Source organism: Calidris pugnax, unplaced genomic scaffold, assembly GCF_001431845.1.
Source record: "Calidris pugnax isolate Ruff unplaced genomic scaffold, ASM143184v1 scaffold20, whole genome shotgun sequence".
NCBI lineage: Eukaryota > Metazoa > Chordata > Aves > Charadriiformes > Scolopacidae > Calidris > Calidris pugnax.
The window spans coordinates 20,590,252-20,610,067 of NW_015094510.1; the positions used below are offsets into that span (position 1 = coordinate 20,590,252).

General features: G+C 34.4%; 1 protein-coding gene across 9 annotated transcripts in view; it reads right to left on the reverse strand.

The window, feature by feature from the left end:
• NBEA (neurobeachin) overlaps positions 1-19,816 on the reverse strand; it is a 506,029-nt gene that overhangs the window by 348,615 nt on the left and 137,598 nt on the right. For all 9 annotated transcript variants that reach the window (XM_014965903.1, XM_014965897.1, XM_014965904.1 and 6 more), the window contains exons 11-17: positions 18,037-18,145; positions 15,445-15,597; positions 14,533-14,701; positions 4,687-4,766; positions 3,550-3,612; positions 3,344-3,441; positions 1,279-1,371 (exon numbers count right to left, since the gene is read on the reverse strand). In XM_014965903.1, coding sequence (XP_014821389.1) covers positions 1,279-1,371; positions 3,344-3,441; positions 3,550-3,612; positions 4,687-4,766; positions 14,533-14,701; positions 15,445-15,597; positions 18,037-18,145 — 765 coding nt within the window. The remainder of the gene's footprint in view (positions 1-1,278; positions 1,372-3,343; positions 3,442-3,549; positions 3,613-4,686; positions 4,767-14,532; positions 14,702-15,444; positions 15,598-18,036; positions 18,146-19,816) is intronic.

Sequence of the window (19,816 nt, forward strand, 5' to 3'; positions counted from 1 at the left end):
AATTACAAGTAGGTGCTAAGGACCGGGAAAGTAAATTTAGGCTTCTGAAAAATCTCACTTTTCTTTTTCTCTAATATTCCACTTACAGAGTTTGCTATGTTATTTACTGGATAAGCAACAAACATTTTAAACAAGTGTACTTAATTTGGACACAACCAGCCCTCTGCACAAGTCAAACCCTCATCTGGTGCATTTTATTTAATCCAACTCCTATCAATGTGAATGATTTTTAGTAAGTAACGTTTGAAAAGCCCTTAGAGATTCTTGAGTGGACTATCAATTTGCTTTATTAATTCCCAGAACACTATTTGGCTTGCTGGATCCCAAAAGAAAAATGCCATTTGGGAGCATATTCTCAGCTAACTGTCAATTACACAGTCATACTTTATTGATCTTACTGAGAAAAGCATGTCTAGCAATACCGCACTCTGGCTGGACTCCTGGCTCCTTCCCCTTCTAAGGAGGTTTTACATGATGAAGTCTCTTGTAAAGCACATAGTTAATTTTTACACTGCACAGTCTCCCACTGGAGTATTGTTGTGGGTTAACCCTGGCAGACAGTTAAGCACCACATGTAGAAAGGGAAAACTGAGCAGCAGCAGATTCCACAGCGCGGCACACTTTTCAATTTTTTCTTAACACCTAAATATGGAAGATGAGACTAGGTATGTCTATTTCATGACACCACTTCTTTTTAAATGTGAATGTTTCTTGCTGCCACATTTTATGTGTGAGCATTTCTCGCACAGAGGTATGTCCTTACCCCCTTTTTTTAATGATTGTTTATTTAGTCTGTTTGCTTTTCCTTCCAAATCTTTCCCATGTGAATAACATATTATTCTAATTCATTTTTCCCATCATTTTAAAGCTATTTTTAAAAGTCCTGCCCTGAAACATTCATTGCAGTGACACTGAAAATTCCAGCAAGAAATATTTGATGACACTCATATGTTTCCTGTTATCCTTAGCTGAATATAAAATATACATTTATAAAAAATTATTTTTGGAAAATGTTTTCTATCGTTTTAAGACTTGAATTTCAGCATATCATATATTTGGCAGACAATCACTATCTTTTCAAACATCAGAGTAGCAAGAAGTTAACTGGAAAAGTAATTTCATCCCAATGCATAAAGGTGCAAATTAATAACCAGAAAACTTAACAATTTAAAGTAATTTGCAAGGACTGTCAAAGAACATACAGTAATCCCAACAAAAAGACAAGAGGAAATGTGAACTTAAATACACCACTATAACAATTTTTAAAATAACACTTACTTATGACCCAAGTGTTTAAGAAAATATCCAAGGACCTTCAAAGCTTGCACCCATATACTTTCACTTTTGGAAGCCAATAATTTATAAATTACTCTAAAAAAGAAAAACAAATTCAACAAGTTTTTTCAGTTTATTATTAACATCACATACATAGAGTTTATTTCACTGAACAGGGATTTCTTAATAAATAAAACTATAAAAATAGCAATTTACAAAAAATGGAAGCATATACTGAAAGCGGTAAGCACAGCATAAGAGTTCAATTATTAATTCTTCAGGTTAGAGACGGTGTCTTTTGGTTCAGGTCAATGTTTTATAACAGAAAGTCACAACCTTCTCTCATACTTCTGGCTTGGAACTGGCCTGAGCAGTAGTAGCTTAAAACAAGAGAAGCAGATTGGAGCACATAAGATCATATCCTGAAGCTTCCTGGAGTACCTGGATGCTATTGAAAAATCTCCTTTCATTCTTAAAATCCCTATTCGATATCCTTTCTGCACAGAATAGGGTATCTGCATTTAATCAGAGGATGTTTATACTGAAATCGCATTTGTCAAATTAAAACCTGGCAATATGTTACACAAAATCCCATATACACCTATGAAGTCGCATCCTCATTGCATCAAAATTTGAAGTAGAAAAAAAGATACACTCTCTGGTTTTAAGTCCTGGATAAAAAAGGCCTCAAAATTTAACTAATTTAATTTATTACTTCTGTAATTGATATGATTGGTTTAAGTACAAATTCTAGTCTTTCAGAAAGGAAACCACTCCTGATTTGAAGACACCAAGAGACAGAAAACATTACCCTTTCCCTGGAATGTTCTTCAGCAAGTTTTTAAATTTATATTTTAGTTTCCCATTTGAATTAGCTGAGCTTCATCTTTAAGCCATTCCTTCTAGAATTTCTCCAGTTCTGCAATTGGTTTTATTTTTCTCCAATAAACAGCACTTTAGCAGACAAAAATCTTCCTCTTTCGAAAGGACTTAGGCCATTATCAAATGACCCCTGAGGCTTTTGTCCTCTGATAACTCAAGCAGATGAACTCCTAAATTCTGTGTAAGGCATTTTTTTTTCTTACTTAAATATTGCAATTCTGTGCATTCTCTCCACTTTTTCAACACAGACTTTTAAACACAGAAACTGCACCATTTTACAGTTTTAATATTGGTACCATTAATGTTACATAAAGGTGTCTTAAATCCTGAAAATCAGCATAACCTTTCTTTGAAAGGTGTGGTGAATAGAATTCTGTCTGAATACAGAGACTATAGGTTTAGAAAACAAAGTCCTAAACTAGGAGTACAATAAGTCTTCTCTTCAACTAGTGTTGTCATTCAAACAGTTTTAAATACAAGTATTTGTGCAAAGATCTTAGTATTTTGGCAAAACAGAACTGGAATTTATCAGGTAGTAGATGTTGGGGTTTTTTGCCCCTGCTTGACAAGCTCCTTACACTTTCCAAACTATTTTCAGAACAGCACAAAATAAAATTCTATAGTAAATACTAAATTATTAACGTGAAAATTATTAATCTCTGAAAAAACCTGCATTACCAAGTTAGGCATAACGAAATAATAAAAATACTGCTTCTCTGGGAGTTATCAGTTATTAATTTTACTGTCAAACAGATAAACATATGAATTCCACAGATAGTTTTTTAATCTTTTCAGAGAGAATTTGAAAGGTTAGGGCACAATTTCTCTTGTTTTCCTCTTCCTCCCTCCAGATTATGTTAAACATTTGAAAACAGAATATTCAAAATTATTCTGAGATAGATACTTGGCTTTTTGATCCACTTTGTTAATTACATATTCTATTTGAGATTAAGAAGCGAGCATAACCATACATTTACCTTCAAATTCATAATGATAACCTTAAGCGGAAATTTTTTTTCCTCCAAGCTATCAAAACCATTCTGTTTTTGACAAAAAATATAGCCTAAGTTAATAGAATTGTAGTTTGACAGATCAGCAAGTGTGATATTTATGCGAAAAAGAAGCAATCTGAAGAGTGATGATACTGGAACTACTTTTAAGATGTTTTCTCACTTCACTCTCTTACCGTATCCCATTTCTCTGATCAAAGGCAGGTATCATGGATGCTGGATGTTCGGACATTAGTGCCACTAGCAGCTGCAGCACATCATGAATATTTTCATCCTGTATGACAAGCACCAATGTTATTCTACAAACTAACATCAACAGCAGGCTTCCCATAGAGCTGGTACAATTGGTTACAGTAAAAGATAGGTAATTACAGAAATTTACCTCATGCATTGTTAATAAGTAATTTAATATGCTCTGTAGTTCATCTTCTTTTACTCCTCGATCCTAAAAAAAAAAGGAAAAAAAGGAGGGGCTTTATTTAGAAAAAAATACATTCTTTACGTTTGGCTCAAAAAAACTTGGACCAAGTCAAATAATCCTAGAATTTTTTTCTATTTAAACTCAAAAGACTAAATTCTCTTTCATTCCATTGCTTTTCCTTATCAAAAATGACAATTCAAAATAGTATGAAGTCAACTCTGTATTCCTGCTAGAAAGGTCTCTTATAGTGTGGGCCCATAGATACTATAAACTATTACTGCAACTCCTCCAGGGGGAGGAATAAGACAGGCCAGAAAACACTGGTTTTCAGTTAGTCTCAAATGGCAGATAATATGTCAAAGTCCAGGGGAACGAAGCTGGTGAGGGATCTAGAGCACAAGTCTTACGAGGAGAGGCTGAGGGAGCTGGGGTTTTTCAGCCTGGAGAAAAGGAGGCTGAGGGGGGACCTTATTGCTCACTACAACTACCTGAAAGGAGGTTGCAGAGAGATGGGGGTCAGTCTCTTCTCTCAAGTCACAGGCAACAGGACAATAGGAAATGGCCTCAAGTTGCAGCAGGGGAGGTTTAGGATGAATATTAGGAAAAATTTATTCACTGAAAGGTTATTTATCATTGGAATGGGTGGCCCAGGGAAGCGGTTGAGTTATCATCCCTGGAGATATTTAAAAGATGTGGTGCTGAGGGACATGGTTTAGTGGTGGTTTTGTCAGTGTTAGGCTGATGGTTGGAATCAATGATCTTAAAGTTTTTTTACTTTTTTTACTTTTTTTCATTTGATCAATCAAGCAACTATCTACTTTTACCAAAAAAATAGCCCAGATAACCTGAAAGGTTCTGCCATGTCATATACTATTTCTGCAAGTACATTTAATAAAATACATAGAGCATAGTTTGGTGAGGTTAGTAAGATACATTGTATGGATTTAATACCTTTATGTTGATTAGAAATACATGCATGAACATTAAAATTAACCAGAAACAGACACGATACCTGACAGGAATTATATTTTTACTACCATAAAGATCCTATTACATGTATATAACAGATCTGAATGTTTTCCATCTGGACTGTTTTACCTTCAATATAAGTTGTTTCAAAAACAGAAGCATAAATGCCCTTAGTGATATGATTTCTTTCTGCGAAGGCCGAGGACCATCTGGAAGAAGCAAAATATACCACTTTTAAGTATAAACTAATTCCTTTAATGACTGCAGCTTCTTAAGGAAATCACAGTTCCTACAACAGATTTAGTATACTATTCATTATATAAAAGTTCATATTTGAAAATGATATCATTTATAACCTTTCATAATGACATTTTACAATGCCAATATACGTAAGTGATGTTTTGTTTGGAAAAAATAATAAATGCACGCATATATATATTAGTATTTTTAAAAACAAAGACACAGGAGGATTAAACATAGCAACCAGCTCTAGACTCACAGAAGTAAACTAAAGTGTATTCTGCAGGTGTCTTCATATGAGCCAGGAGTTTCAATATAAGCAACTATTCTCTTTATTGACAGATTTACTCAATTAACCAAATGTCAGTGCCCAATTCAGGATAAAAATTGTCTGTTCTATTGACTACATTGAGTTGAATTTCTCTGAAAACAACGGGAGTTTAAACACCTAGTACAAGCTACACTGTGGGCATGTAAACTTAAAAGGGTCTGAATACAAAGTTGAATCTCACCTAAACTATGAGATAACAACTTGGAATAACTAAGCCACTGTGTTAAATATCATGTGAATGAAAACCAATAGAGAAAGGATTAATGAAATAATAGTGGTGGCCATTGCCTGTAGCAGGAACTGAAGCTATTTAACCAAAGAGAAACTACCATCTGAAGAAAATATTAAATTTAAACCAGCAATAAATAAATAAATAAATCTGTAATCCAAACAACTGTGCTTGAGGAAATACATTAAGAAAACAAAAGTATCTAAAAATTGAATAAGAAACAGAACCTGAACAGTTATAGTCACTTGAAACTTACTCTATTTCCACTCTCCTCTTTCATAAAAAGGTTGAAACAGAAATTTCTTTGTTAAATTCCTGCTTTTCAAAAAATGCATGTCATAGACAGTCTTAAATTTTGCACAGTGAAAACAAATGCTGCCTAATTTATTTTTTCCATCAACCTTTTCATTTTATGCTGATAAACACATATCAAAACTTAATAACCCTCAATGTCTCAGTATTATTTCCAATGCAGATGAACACAACTTTTTAATGAAGATTTTTTTTGGTAGTCTCCTTGAAATGAAGCCAGTGAGGTACACACAGTAATTCAAGTTTGCAACAAGGGCAAACCTGAAGGTAGGTGTGCTAGTTTTGGCTGAGATAGAGTTAATTTTCTTCATATAAGAAAACTATCTATATGTTTTAGATTTGTGCTGGAAACGTTATTGACACTACAGAGGTGTTTTCTTTATTGCTGAGCAGTGCTTACGTGGAGTCAAGGTTTTTTCTGCTCCTCACACCACCCCATCAGCGAGTGGGCTGGGAGTACACAAGAAGTTGGGAGGGACGCAGTCAGGACAGCCTACCCCAAATGACCAAAGGGATATTCCATACCATATGACATCATGCTCAGTATATAAAGCTGGGGGGAGAAGGGGGGACATTTGGAACGATGGAATTTGTCTTCCCAAGTAACTGTTACACACAATGGAGCCCTGCTTTCCTGGAGATGGTTGAATACACCTGGCTGCCAATTTGAAATAGTGAATTAATTCCTTGTTCTGCTTTGCTGGGGAGAGTGGCTTTTGCTTTACCTATTAAACTGTCATTATTTCAACTCACAAGTTTTCTCACTTTTACCCTTCCAATTCTCTGCCCAGTGCCACCCGGGAGGAGTAAGCATGCAGCTGTGTGGTGCTTAGTTGCCAGCTGGGATTAAACCATGACAGTAAATTATATTTATTTGACTAGCAGGAACAAAAAGAGTAGTTAATCCTCTCAAGTTTTTTTCCCTGTTTAGGAGTGAAGAGAACTGGGTACTTTTCAGAAAGAAGCAAATAAATCTCAACTTCCCCTCACCACCACATGTAAAAACAGTAGAGATATTGTAAAAAATCTATCATACAGGCTTTAATGATATAGGAAAAGTTTTATATCCACACATTCTTATGGCACCATGAAACATCTATTTCCCATTGTAAAAACAGAAGTAACTTGGATTTCTCAGTACTAGCTGCAACTACATTCAATATTGCATGTGTTTTTATGGCAATGGTGTGCTTCTAGCCAACAGCTATTTTCTTCCCTAATTCAAATGCAGATTCAATTCATCTAACTGCACCACAGAAATCTGTTTCTTCACACGCTCTCTTCCCTCCTACACTTTATTGGGATTCCATATCAGACAATATCTGAAAACCAGGCCTAAAAAATGAGGTGTTTTGTCTTTTTTGGCAGACTGTAATTATGGAAACAGAAAACAGAACATTAAGGCAATTGGGAGCTCTGCAAAGCAGTTCTTTTAATAAAACTCTAAGTAGGGATTTAAAAGAAGATACCCCAAATTAACTAGAAACCTGCTCAAAGTTTAATACTTCTTATTCAAATACCCAGTAGTTCCTCTGGAGATGTGGGAGAACCTTGAAAAGGGTTCTTCAACATGCAAAAGATACCAAAGGAGTTGTTGCTTGAAGGTTATATGCCAAGTAGGCAAAACGGTGCTTTTTCCTTCAGTCCTCCAGTATTATTTACTCCTTGTAATTTGGTTGTGTCTTGAAGCTTCACTGCATTAGAATCAGAAAAGCCTTTACCTAAAAACCTTTATTAGTTTGAAAAATTAAAAGAGGACTGGTAGAGAAAAATAAGAGAGGCAAACTGGAACCTATATAACCAGTAGACAGCTTCAAAGAGTGGAAGAAAGGACTACAGCAACAGGAATGCAAGTCATCTGATACAGAATGAAGGGAACTAATTAATCTGACAACTTGTAAAGCTACATAAAACAGATTTGCCACTATAATTGCTGTGTCATCACACTTTTTGGCTTCATTACTAGTTGAAGAAGTTCGTTACTAGTTGAAGATTTATTTAAAAAAAATGCATTATTGACCAAACAATGGTACAATTTATGCTATAGTAAAAAAACCCCAAAACATTATGCACACATACACTGAGGAAAAGAGATACAAGTAGATCTTGTTTTCCAACACTACTTTTCGTAGTTTTCTTTCGTGTCTATTAATCTTTGTGCCCATCACTAGATACAGACAACTCGGTGTCACCATCATGCAGAAACTCCTAAACAGCACTGCTAAAGACTAAAACCAAACCCAAACCAGATCAACAACAAAGATAATCCTTTTGAGATCTGGTTCAGCTACCATAAATCCTTAATAGAAAATAGCAACATTCTTGTTAATTGGAAAAGAGAAAGGATGCCTCCCTTATCCCACACCAGGATGAGTCACTAAATAATTTCCTGCTTTTAGATTCTTTATGTATTTATCTATTGCAGATAGCACGTGATTTGCATCAGATTTTTTAAAATATACTCTCATAATGAGAGTTCGTCAGCTTTAGCCAGACAAAAATAAATGAAAAAAATGTATCCGATTCATCCTTGCAGCACAGAGCAATTATAGGGGCATAGAACAGAACTAATTAAGAGGGAATAAGTAAACATATTCAGAGTAAAGTACACTCAGTACTAGTGTAAAAAAACTGATTAGGAGCTTTGAATAACAAAAATAATGATTTCTAATCCTGTCTTTGGAAATAAACCATTGTGTTACCAGTTCTACAACCAACCAATTGCAACATTCTTCCATCTGGCTTTTTTATATGTAAAAAGCATGATTTTTCTACTCCTTAAATTAATAAAACATCATACCGATAGCAGAATCTGATCTCCACGCGTACATAAATACCATCCCATGTTATGTGGATCACAGAAGGACCTACTTTTTACCTTGCTGTTGAAAAGTGAATGAGAACTGAGTTCCACATTAACCCAGCCTTAAAATAACTCTGTGTAACTTTTTCTATCCACGAAAACTATAGTTACTTTCTTCTTATAATAATTTTCATGATTCTGACTTTTCTACCTAAAGTTCAAAAATACTGGACATTAAAAATGTTTTTGAAAACTCTATTTAACATGAGTTAACATGTACGTTAACAACCATGCGCTCTCTAGTAGAAGGAAAGATACTGCTTACAAAGGTTTGTTCAGAGTAAGAGTTGGGAAGCAAAGAGGAAATATTAATAGAGAAAAAGAAATGCTTTGGTCAACAGCTCAAGTTGTAGTCTGGAACTACACACAAACTACTACAGTAGTCTGGAACTTAAATGCATATTTCTTTCATACAACAAAGAAGTTGCAAGTATTTCATAGGGATGCTCCAAAACAGGGTCCAAAATTACAATTTAGCACAATACATTTCTGAGAGTTGTTAACAATGAGTGTCGTAATTTATTTCTTCTTAGGAAAAAAGCCTCCACAATGTTTAGTTTACATTTCTGTTATTGCCTTCATATTATGCTTTCTCATTACTGCACACCTGTTGGTCCATCAGTATTTTCAAAGAAAGCCACGCAGTTGGTAAGTAATTCTAATGGAGATTTTTCAAGGCATAAATATCCCAGCGGGCTCTAATAAGTTCTCTCTTAAATTTACAGAAATTTTACTTCAAATAAATTCAGCAGTATGGAGAATTTTTTAAGTGCATAAATGTTTTGGTTTTATTTAAAAAGGTGAATAAATAAATTAAACTATCCAACAGTTACTAGACATCCAAAGATGAAAATAAAAGAAGTGTGTTTACATTTTTCTCTGTTGCTTTGATATTAAAAATATGTGTGCTTTGCCCTTTTCTGAAAGACAATCGCAGCTTGGCTTTCATTTAAATATCAGTCTAGTATATATTTTGAAAAGATGAAACATCAAAGAAGAATTAAGACTGCTAGGTAAGATGTCTCTGGTAGCTTGAAGTATTATAATTGAAATGCATCATCTACTATAGCAAGATATATTTCTCCCTGCTTATCCTCATATTCATTCTTAAAACCCACAAAAGGAAATAACTATGGAAAGAAGTAATATAATTTTAAACACTTTTTACTCAATTGCCCGTTTCACTGTGTCTTTAGATGCTGCAACTTTTGGGAGACCCTATGGTCTTCTCCCATCTTCACATCTTATTCTGTATGATTTAACCAAGCATTAAAAGCATGCATATGGCAAATCAAGATAATAGCTTTAATCATAGTTCAAGTGTGAAATGTAAAATATAATAAAGTTTAGGGATTCTTTCCTATGGAAATTGGTTTGGCTTTTTCTGCTATTCCCAACATGAGAATTGTTTTACAAGTTCATTTTTAATAGGGTCTTAATAAAACATAAGTCACTTTTGTCCTGCCACCTATTTGTAACTGGTACTGTAATTTAAAAAACAAACACAACACACAAAAAAAGAAAGTAAACCTCAAATTTTACACAGAAAAAATGCCTCCACTATGTAGATCTATATATGAAATATAAAACATACTAAGAATAATTATCAAGCAAGCTGATAAGTATATATTTTGAAAAAGTGTTTCTAATACTTCAGAAGGAAATGAAACAATACAAATTTGGTATACTGAATCCAAGAAGAAATACCAGCTTGAAACAAGAAAGCAATAATGAAGGAGAAGCTACAAAACCAAATTTTAAATAAATATTTGAGCCTTTTAAATAATTAAATACATTTCATCCTATTTTATAAGCTGAATATGAGGAAAAGCAACTTTCATGTTTTAAGAAAACAGTGTTAGTCAAATGGGAAGCTTCAATATTGTCACTTTGGCTTTAAACAAGGTATACTAAACTGTCAGAACAAAACACTCACCTACTTTGTGCTTTATTAAAGCAGGGGAAGGCAATAAAATCTTGAAGCAGGTTAACTGACTGCAAGTAATAGTAAATCAAACTACTAATATTAAAGGGTTTCAGTATCTCTGCATAAAAAATGCTATGCCTAGAAGACAAGAAAGCATCACACTACCAAAATGTCTGCATGAATAAACTTACTTTCTAATATGACAGCAAGTTATTTGAAGGCACTATAACATAGAACGCCAAATTTCAGGTATTGGAAGAATTTCCATTAAAGTCTTCTTCAAATCTGAAAAGTCTGATGTCAAGTTAGCTTAGAGTTTCAGTTGCCTCTGATAAGGGAATATCATATGCCATTTTCTTGCATTATGACATTTTTCTTACCGTAAAATTCCTGCTCGCAGACAACAGGCCCTGTTCTTTCATTTTGATATGCCAAATGCTACTGAAAATGCAGTTACTCCAACATTCACATAATTGCATTTTTACAGTGTAAGTTTCTTATTTTTACAAACTTGTTTTTATGCAGTATTCAACATTTTAACAAATAATAAACTTGCCAGCTACACGTGGCAGTAGTGGCTGCATGCAGGCTAATAAAATCAATACAAACCCAAAATCCTGAAACAGTTAATTTTTTTTAAATATTATGATTGGTGAAGTTATGACTTGGTGAAAAGAGGCAGAAAGGAAAAGCATTAAGCTTATTAACTACCGCTACTTATAGTATTCTAAGCCTATAACCCTGAATTATCCAGACCTGCATAACACATTGGCAGATTGCACTTAATGTTAAAAGAAAGAGCAGCTTGTGAAGAAAAGCAATGTAATATCCAGGTGATTAAACATTTTAAAAAGTTTTCAGGAATTTTATCAATTCAAAGTCGTTAATGTAAATTTGATAAAAATCAAATATGAAATGAAGTTAATTTGAAATCAAATTTAGCAACCCATCACCTCAGCAATTATTAAATTTCCACAGTCATTTGCTTGCAAATCACCACAGTTACTACAGCTGTATTAGTCAGAAGCAGAAGCTACCTCTGAAATAGCAGCAAAAAACCTCCTAGTGCTGATTTGAGTGGAGAAAATTCCATAGCTATATTGGATTTGTACATCTATTGCTATGTCACTGATCTTCCTTCCCTGATAAGCTGCCTTTCTTCAACTCACCACAAGGAAAGCCATTTTTACAGACAGGAAAGAGTACTACAAAATTGGATCTTGTAGAAAGCACAATTGTACTTGTACAAAGTTGTATCAATTACATGGGACTTTCTGCAACAGGGAGGAAGGGAGAGGACAAGGAACAAGGAAGAAAGTTGAGATTAACCTTTAAAAAAGTCAGGTTTATCTATAAATCTAACTAAAGAAAAAGGATAAAATTCAGATAAAGTGCATAATAATATATATTTTGAAAATGTGCATGCCCTCACAATTTATCAAACACCTTCCCAACTACAGTATGAAGGCCTTAGTAATTGTGGTTGTTGTTGTCATAGTGCTACACCAAACAACCAGTAATTTGCACTATCTGATTGCCTTTCAGGGACCTACCTGCTTGCCTTCCTGAGAAAAAGAGAGTTTGAAATTGACATAAATGAGAACAGAACTTACTATATCCTTAAAATAGGCAAGAATGAAAGAAAAGGTAGGGAAGTAAAACAGCCATATGTATGCTAATTTAGAGTTAACTGATTCATTTATCATTCCTAATTTTGTGTCCTTGTGTACTCCACGCCTTCTGTTCAAATTCTGATGACTACATTACGTATTTTTTTTGTAGCTATTCAACTGGCATTACACATACAAATACTCCAAAAATACAGCTCACCACAGTGAGGCAGATCTGGGCAAGATAAAACCAATCCATACCTCCTACAGAAAGAAATGTCACACTATTTCCACAAAATAGCAAGCCTGGCCAGGGGGAAGGAATATGCAATACATTGTCAAAGTGCTGTTAGGCACTACTATCATGACACAGGAGTACAAAAATTCTTTAATTAAAAATAACATAAACAAGCAAACAAAAAAACCTGAAGTAAAACACACACACACAGAGCCCAAGAAATACAGCAATAACAAGTAGACAATACTATCAAACTTACAGTCTCAAACTAGTTGTGCAATTTTCCAGATCCTCTGTCCAGGTGTAAATACGGGTGACACCTGGAAACTTTACCTCTCAACAGCTGGTCATTCAACACTCACAAATACAACATACATATTTTAAACCGATCAGCTGATTTTTTAACATCCTAATTCCTCACTGAGCTCAGATATGGTTAACTTATCTGGATGGTAAAACCGTACCTGTGCAGCACGACAGTGCTCAACATAACAGAGCGCTGAAAGCATGAAACTGGATAAAATCAGTCCCAGAGTAGGATTCAGCTCACCCTAATTTCAGATATCTACGTGTGAGACCAGCCTCTAACTTGCCACTGAAGTCAATGGAGATCTAATCAAAATAGTTGCTGGAGTCTAGAAAGCAACTACCTTTCAAACTGAAGAGTTCTCAAGTCTGTCAACTAGAGGTAAGACACAGCTTCCTAAACATACTTCTCAGTGTGATTTGATATGCCATAAGGTAACCAAAATATCTACATAGAATAAGCATATTTGACACAGGACACCTGCATCCTCCTGAAAGGCAGGTGGGAAGCCCCACAGAGACTAAAATGATGGTGGAAACACATATTCAGCCAACTGACTCTTACATTCCACTCTCTATAATCAGCAGACATTGAGCTCACATGAAGACACTTCATTGTAGGTACTAAAAATGAACTTAATTCCATTTTGGCAAAGAGAATCTAGAATCAGTGTAAATGGAAAATATATTTTATCACCGACAAAAATTTCACGCTAATTTAGTAACCACCACAGTTAATTTTCAGAATCTGATATTACAAGCTTTTCCTTTGAACGAACAGAGAACAGAAGGACAGTGTGCTTTTTTAAGGTATTTTTAAAGTAAATTTTAATGACTTTATGAAGAATATACTTTGGTTAATATTATACTATGACAAAACTATAAATTAAGTCCAGTTCCAACAGCAACTCCTGCTGTGAACCTTGACAGGTTACGACTTCACTGCGCATTAGGATACCTAATCTAGGATATGAATTTTCCCTTCCATTTTAATTATTTTTGAAAAAAATGAGGAAAAACTCTATGCATAGAGCTCACTAACAAATGAAGAATTATCCAATAACATAAATCACATTCTTAAATATTTGGGTATGTGACAGCACTAAACCATTCCCCAATTATTCAATTTCTCAGCATGACAGCAATAGTTAGAGAATAAAGATAATTAATAAATTCTCCTATATCAATTAATTTTTAAGAGACTTTCAGCCAAATCCTCCCTGCATTACACAAGTAGTCAGCTAAATGTAATGACATTACAGCTGGAGTGTATGGGATTAGACTGATTTGATGCTCTGGTTAATACACATCTGTTACATGCAGCGTTTAGCCTCTGTGTATTACTACTGTGATTTGTTGTTGCTGTCATTCAATGCTTTCTGAGCTAAGCCAAGCACATGACTATAAGCAAAGTTAAATCAATCCCTATTTTATAAGGGTAGAGAAAAAAAATATTATTAAACTGGAAATACAGCTTCAGAGATCTCAGCAGCAAGAACTAGAATTTTCCACTCTGTTTTCAAGGTCACTTAACACCACCAGTCATTCAAACCTCACAAAGTTTTCTTTGGCATATGAAATACACTTAACATTTCCCCTTTGTTACAGGAGAGGAAAAATCAATTATTTTAATATGATTCCTAAAGTATACCAACATAAGTATATGCTATGCAATTGAAGACCAGAGTTGGAATCTTCTGGGGATACATACAAACATAAGGAATTATCATCAGAGGTGTACGATACACCAAAATTACTGGACTTGTCCTTCTACTGGTAGGATGTCCTCGTCCTACTATTGATACTGATTATTGCCATTATCTCTTTGTCTACAGATCCAAGGAGCATTCACACGTTTACATCATAAATCTTCCTACACAACAAATGCTTGTATTTGCTTTCTTATGCATTGTACTTACCTAATCCTTTAGGAGTAATGCCGCTGCTGTCGGCGGGATTTACCACCCAGTAGTAATATTTCAGAGTGTGCATTAACTGCAGGACTGTTCCTACTCTGCGTATGGTGTTATAGATCGTAGCAGTTCCAATGAATTCAGCTGACAGGTAAGTATACAAAGACAGCTGCACCTGAAGAATAAAACAGTTACCCACATAAATTTAAGTCATACATTAATAAGCTTAAATTTTAGGGTTTTTAGGATTTACTGGGGATATCCTATAAAAAAACCCAAAAAATAATAAAAGAACTTTGGGCAAGGACTGGACTGACACCTGGAATGACACCCACCCAGAAGTGCCTTCCAATCTACATTTTCTATGATTCATATCATGATAAATGTTTTCTATTTTGGCTTTTTATAATAAAAGTATATATTATCAGATTATAGGACCATGTCACTTTTCACTTTGGTCCACATTACTTAACTGTGATTATTTAGGACAATTCATCATTAGAGATGAATTATAACTTTTCTTAGTTTTTATTAAACCAAAATATATAATTTGAATTAAAATGAGAGTTTATGAAGATGTGTAAAAAAAAAGATAACTTTTACTTTAAATTAAAAATACATACCTTTATGGTTAACTTTTATGAAAATAATGTAACGCAGTCAGTGAAAAAGGGACAGGGTTTCTACAAACTGTCTTTTGATAGAATTAGCCAGACTCTTAAGCAAGAATATAAATGCCTTTAGAAACTTAGAAAAGACACTGGAGAATACTATTAAGCAGGGTATAGACTTCATGATCTAAAAAAAAAAATCTTTGTTATTATCATGTTTTAAAATAAAAAAAATTGAAATCCTAAGTACCATGGTATAAAAGAATAGTTGTAGGAGAGTCATTATATCATTCAAGTGTACAATTACCTTTGCAGGGGTATGTATCCAGATAGCAGGATTAAAAAGGATGTGATCACATAATTGCTTAAGTAGAGGTGCACCATGAGACAATCCATCCAAGTATTTTGCAAATGACAAAAATTGTTCCAGAACTGCTCTGGTTATATGAACTCTAGATGACTAGGGAAAAATAATCAGAAAGAACAAAGATAAAGAAAAACTCTCTTCCTTAGTATACTTACAGCAGAAATATAAAGTGACATTTTCATCAGTCTTTAGTCTTTACTAAATATATGCAACTTCATATGTTTTTGTTTCATTGAATATAAAAAAGTAAAAAAAAATATCAGCAACTTATACTTTCTAATAATATTCATGGTCTTTCTAGTGGTTACATTTAACAGGTTAAAAATATTCATCAATAACAGGTTAATTCTTTTTCTTTTTTTTTTGTTTGCTTGGGGTTTTATTTGGGGGGGTGGGGTGGTGGTGGTGGGTGTTTGTTTTCTTATAATCCAGTCAGAATTCTACATTTTACAGAACAGTGCCTTGAGACCTTAACTCCTCTCCAGTTAATTATTTGTCTTACTAAAACTGGGTTTCTCAGTATGTAAACACGTTATTGGTAGACTTACTTTTGTTTCTTAAACATCAATAGGTATTTGAAGGATTTGGGTTCAAAGTTCCATCAAATTTCAAGACAGTTTCATAGCATATGCTATGAAGTCACTGTTGAGAGCTGCTCCGATGCAGTAACATGGCATGCGGACTTTGACATACTACTTTATACATTAAGTTAACAAAAGGAATTAATAAGAAAAAAACACCAAACATTTTTCCCCTGGCCTTCCCTAAAAAATGTTCCAATTTACTTTTAATGCTGTAAATATAGCCTGGGAACAAGTAGATTTGTTATTTCTAGAAGTCAAATCCACTTGTGAGTAACACAAGTTCAGCCTGGATACTGAGTTTCCTTTGGCTTGCGCATCACAATTCACAATAAATAGTCTGCAACTAATAAGAACAAAAATGTTATTTTGAAGCTTAAGTTAGGAAAATAAATAAATAAATAAATCTTTCTGCCCTCCCTGAAGCATTTGATCACATGCAAATAAACAACACACAATTTACAAATAATAAAATTTAGCCTGGCTAGGAAATAAAAGGATTTTTTCATGTCATCTGTTCCAACTGAATATAAGCATATACTGAAAAAATAAAATACATCATCTTGAAAAAATGTAGCTAAGGAGAATATAGCATAAAACCCCCTAGAAAAAGGCATATGTTGTAAAAATTATGTTGTGACAGAAATCAATCAGAATCCTTTAAATAAGCACATACCCCAAACTTAATAACTGTAGCAGCTGTTAATGAGAATAGTACACAAACTTAAAAAAAAAAAATATTCAGATACAACATTCTAAATTGATGCATTCAATGTGTGTAAACCATAGTGCTCTATTTAAGAGAATGGGACTCCATGAGGGCTCACTAGCCTGCCTGTATATAGCTTACAGAACTGGATCTAACAGCTTTGTTAAATTCATTCTGGTCATGTCACAAGAAAACCTACCACTGGAAAAAAATCCACCTTAGACCAGTTCTTTGACATTCTAAATCACACTTAGTACAGAAAAAATAGAAGCATAGAAAATAATTTGCTTTCAGATACCACTTCAGTGAAGGTAAAGTTTTTCTACTCTAAGAATGTATTTTCCTAGGTGAAAATAACATAGGGAGTAGAATGCGAAAAAATATTTATAAGTGTTCTTTAAAATTCAGTACATTTTTAAAGGTGAGATTACTGTTATTTAATTTCACCATCGGACAACACAAAGCTCTGTTCATAGCTTCTTCTCAAATTGTTGTTCTACTGACCTCATGCTAATCAAAAATACAGTAGCAGACATTCAAGAACAACAGAGTCATGAGATTCAACTATAAGAGTATTACTATTTTAGTACAGTAGTTTGTTTTCAGATTATTAAATCACAGTAACGTGGGCCAGGAGGCAGGTGATGTTCCTCAGACAAGCATCTGAACTGAACCTCAGTTTTGTGATAACTGCTGGTCATGTCTGAAAACAAGCAAGTAAAGGGAATGTTCCTTGCAACTGTTTCTTTCAGAAGTGAAATTATTCCACAGCTTTTCTTATTGAAAACACAGAGCAACTATTTCAACCATTTCAGAACTGAGCCACAGAGGTTTAACTTACGTTTTATTAACATACACAAAAAAAGAAATTTAAACCAAAAATATGACATGTCTGTGATATGCTTCTACAAACTGGGAACATGAGAACTTTCCTAAATGAGAGATGGGGGGACAGAGAGTGGAGAAACACAAATGAAAATATATTGAAGTGATTCACAAACAGATCCGAAGTAAAAGCATAAATCAGACAAACAGGATGAACTCCAGAAAACTGATTCTTTGAATATTCACTTATAAGAGGATAAGGAAGATGAAAAGACTCTTGTAGACAATTTATAAGTATTACAAATAAAAAATATTTTTATCACAAATAAGTCTTTGAGCTAAATGACTGAAAATAAAACAATGAAAGTAGAAATAATGAGAACAAAACTTAAAAAAACCCAAACCCTCAAAACATACCTTTTCAAGGAGGTAGCCAATGACTAGAAAGCCTTTTCCACCAAGCATTTGTTCTTGCATGGCCACTGAACTCTTAAGAAGCTCAACCAAGAAAGCCAATAGGGTAGCGCTGCATGTAAAGAACAAGCCTTTTTTTAGATTACAAGAGCAGAAAAATCAGTCTATTACATTCTCAGTATTCATCAGCTATTAAGCGAACAAAAACAGGCTTGAAGTGGTGAACCATTCCTTGAAAGAATACAAATCTTTTCTGACAAATTTCTCCAATGATTGCTCACATATTACAAAGGTAGTAGTGGGAGTTCATATTCAAACAGAAGTGCAAAAATCATTTTGTCAGCTCTCCTGATTTGACCAGGACTATCCCAAGTTTTAACTACCCAGTCCTGTAACTTGCAGTTCTAGCCAAAGGTGTTGCAGTTGGAAGAAGCAGGAGATGATGAGTGGGATCCGCTGACAATGCTAGAATGATGCAGGCAGGGACCATTGTCAACCATTTTACCATCCAGACTAACTGTTAAATTTGCAGCAAAATTTGCAGTCACGAGGTATATCATCATTCCACACTTTCAGTCCCTAGGGTCACTACTACAACAGAAATGAGGCATAAAATGGACAAACATGGATGTGGGCAATGACGCCCACCACAAACCACAGTGGAACAAAAGCAGGGAGGAGAGTGTCCTTCGTACTTTCTCCAGACCATGCACGACAATAGTATCTAGGCCTGACAAAATAAAGGCTGAAAATCACTTTCATCCAGTTAGGAAAGCACAGAGAGACTTCCAGAGGCCACAAGGAAATCACCCAGCAGCCCATCCCAGCTGTATCTCTAGGTAGTGGTGTTCAGAAAGCACAGGGAAGGGGCAGGGTGAAAGTGTTCAGAAAAGATTACTGTTTAGGAAGAGAAAAGATATAAAAGACTTCAGGGGACAGACTCAGCAAGAAAGTGTAACTAAGTTATGAAAACCAACAGAAGAAACATGACAGATCAATGCATGGTGGGAGAAAAATCACAATTGACTCTTGGGTGGCGTGAGGGAAACAAAAATACACTCATCTGTTGCTGAAAAACCCAGAGGAAAGAGAGAAAGAAAAGACCCCCACACTTACAGAAAGGAAGTATTTCAAATGATTTTTCAAATATATCAAAAAGGCATATGATGGAATGCATTGTACTGCATATACAATGCATACATAAAGTCATTATTCCTTTTCTAAAAATCAAATAGGTATAACTATTCCTAGTTGTACTGACAGACATCTTCAACCATGAAGGTTTTCACACAGGTGCTGGGCACAGACAAGGGTGAAAACTGTGACTTTTGCAGCTACAGAAAAGTGAATTAAAGGAAACGTCCAACCTGCATTTTATAAATTGCAACTTTGCTTACAGTATGTAGTCTGCTAAAGGTTTGCTTGCTCTCCAAATACAATCTTTTATACTTTGAAATAGATGTTGAGATTGGTTAATCCATGTCAGCACCAAAACATAATCAATTTGCTGAGGAAAACAAGATTTATTCTATTTGGTGAGCAAGGCTGCCATGCAAAAAGTACACAGTGTAGGCAAAGTACATGCTGCGAACATGAAATAGTGCCTTGTCTTGCTTCATTGTTGAACGGTCACAATAATCAGTCTAAAATCACATACAGAATGCTCCACAGAGTGTCAGCAGTAAAAGAACATAGATAATATCCATTTACAGTACTCCAAAGCTTTTATCAAAACAGCCTGTCAAGCTGTCACATCAATTTCAAACCAGGTTATATGCATCAA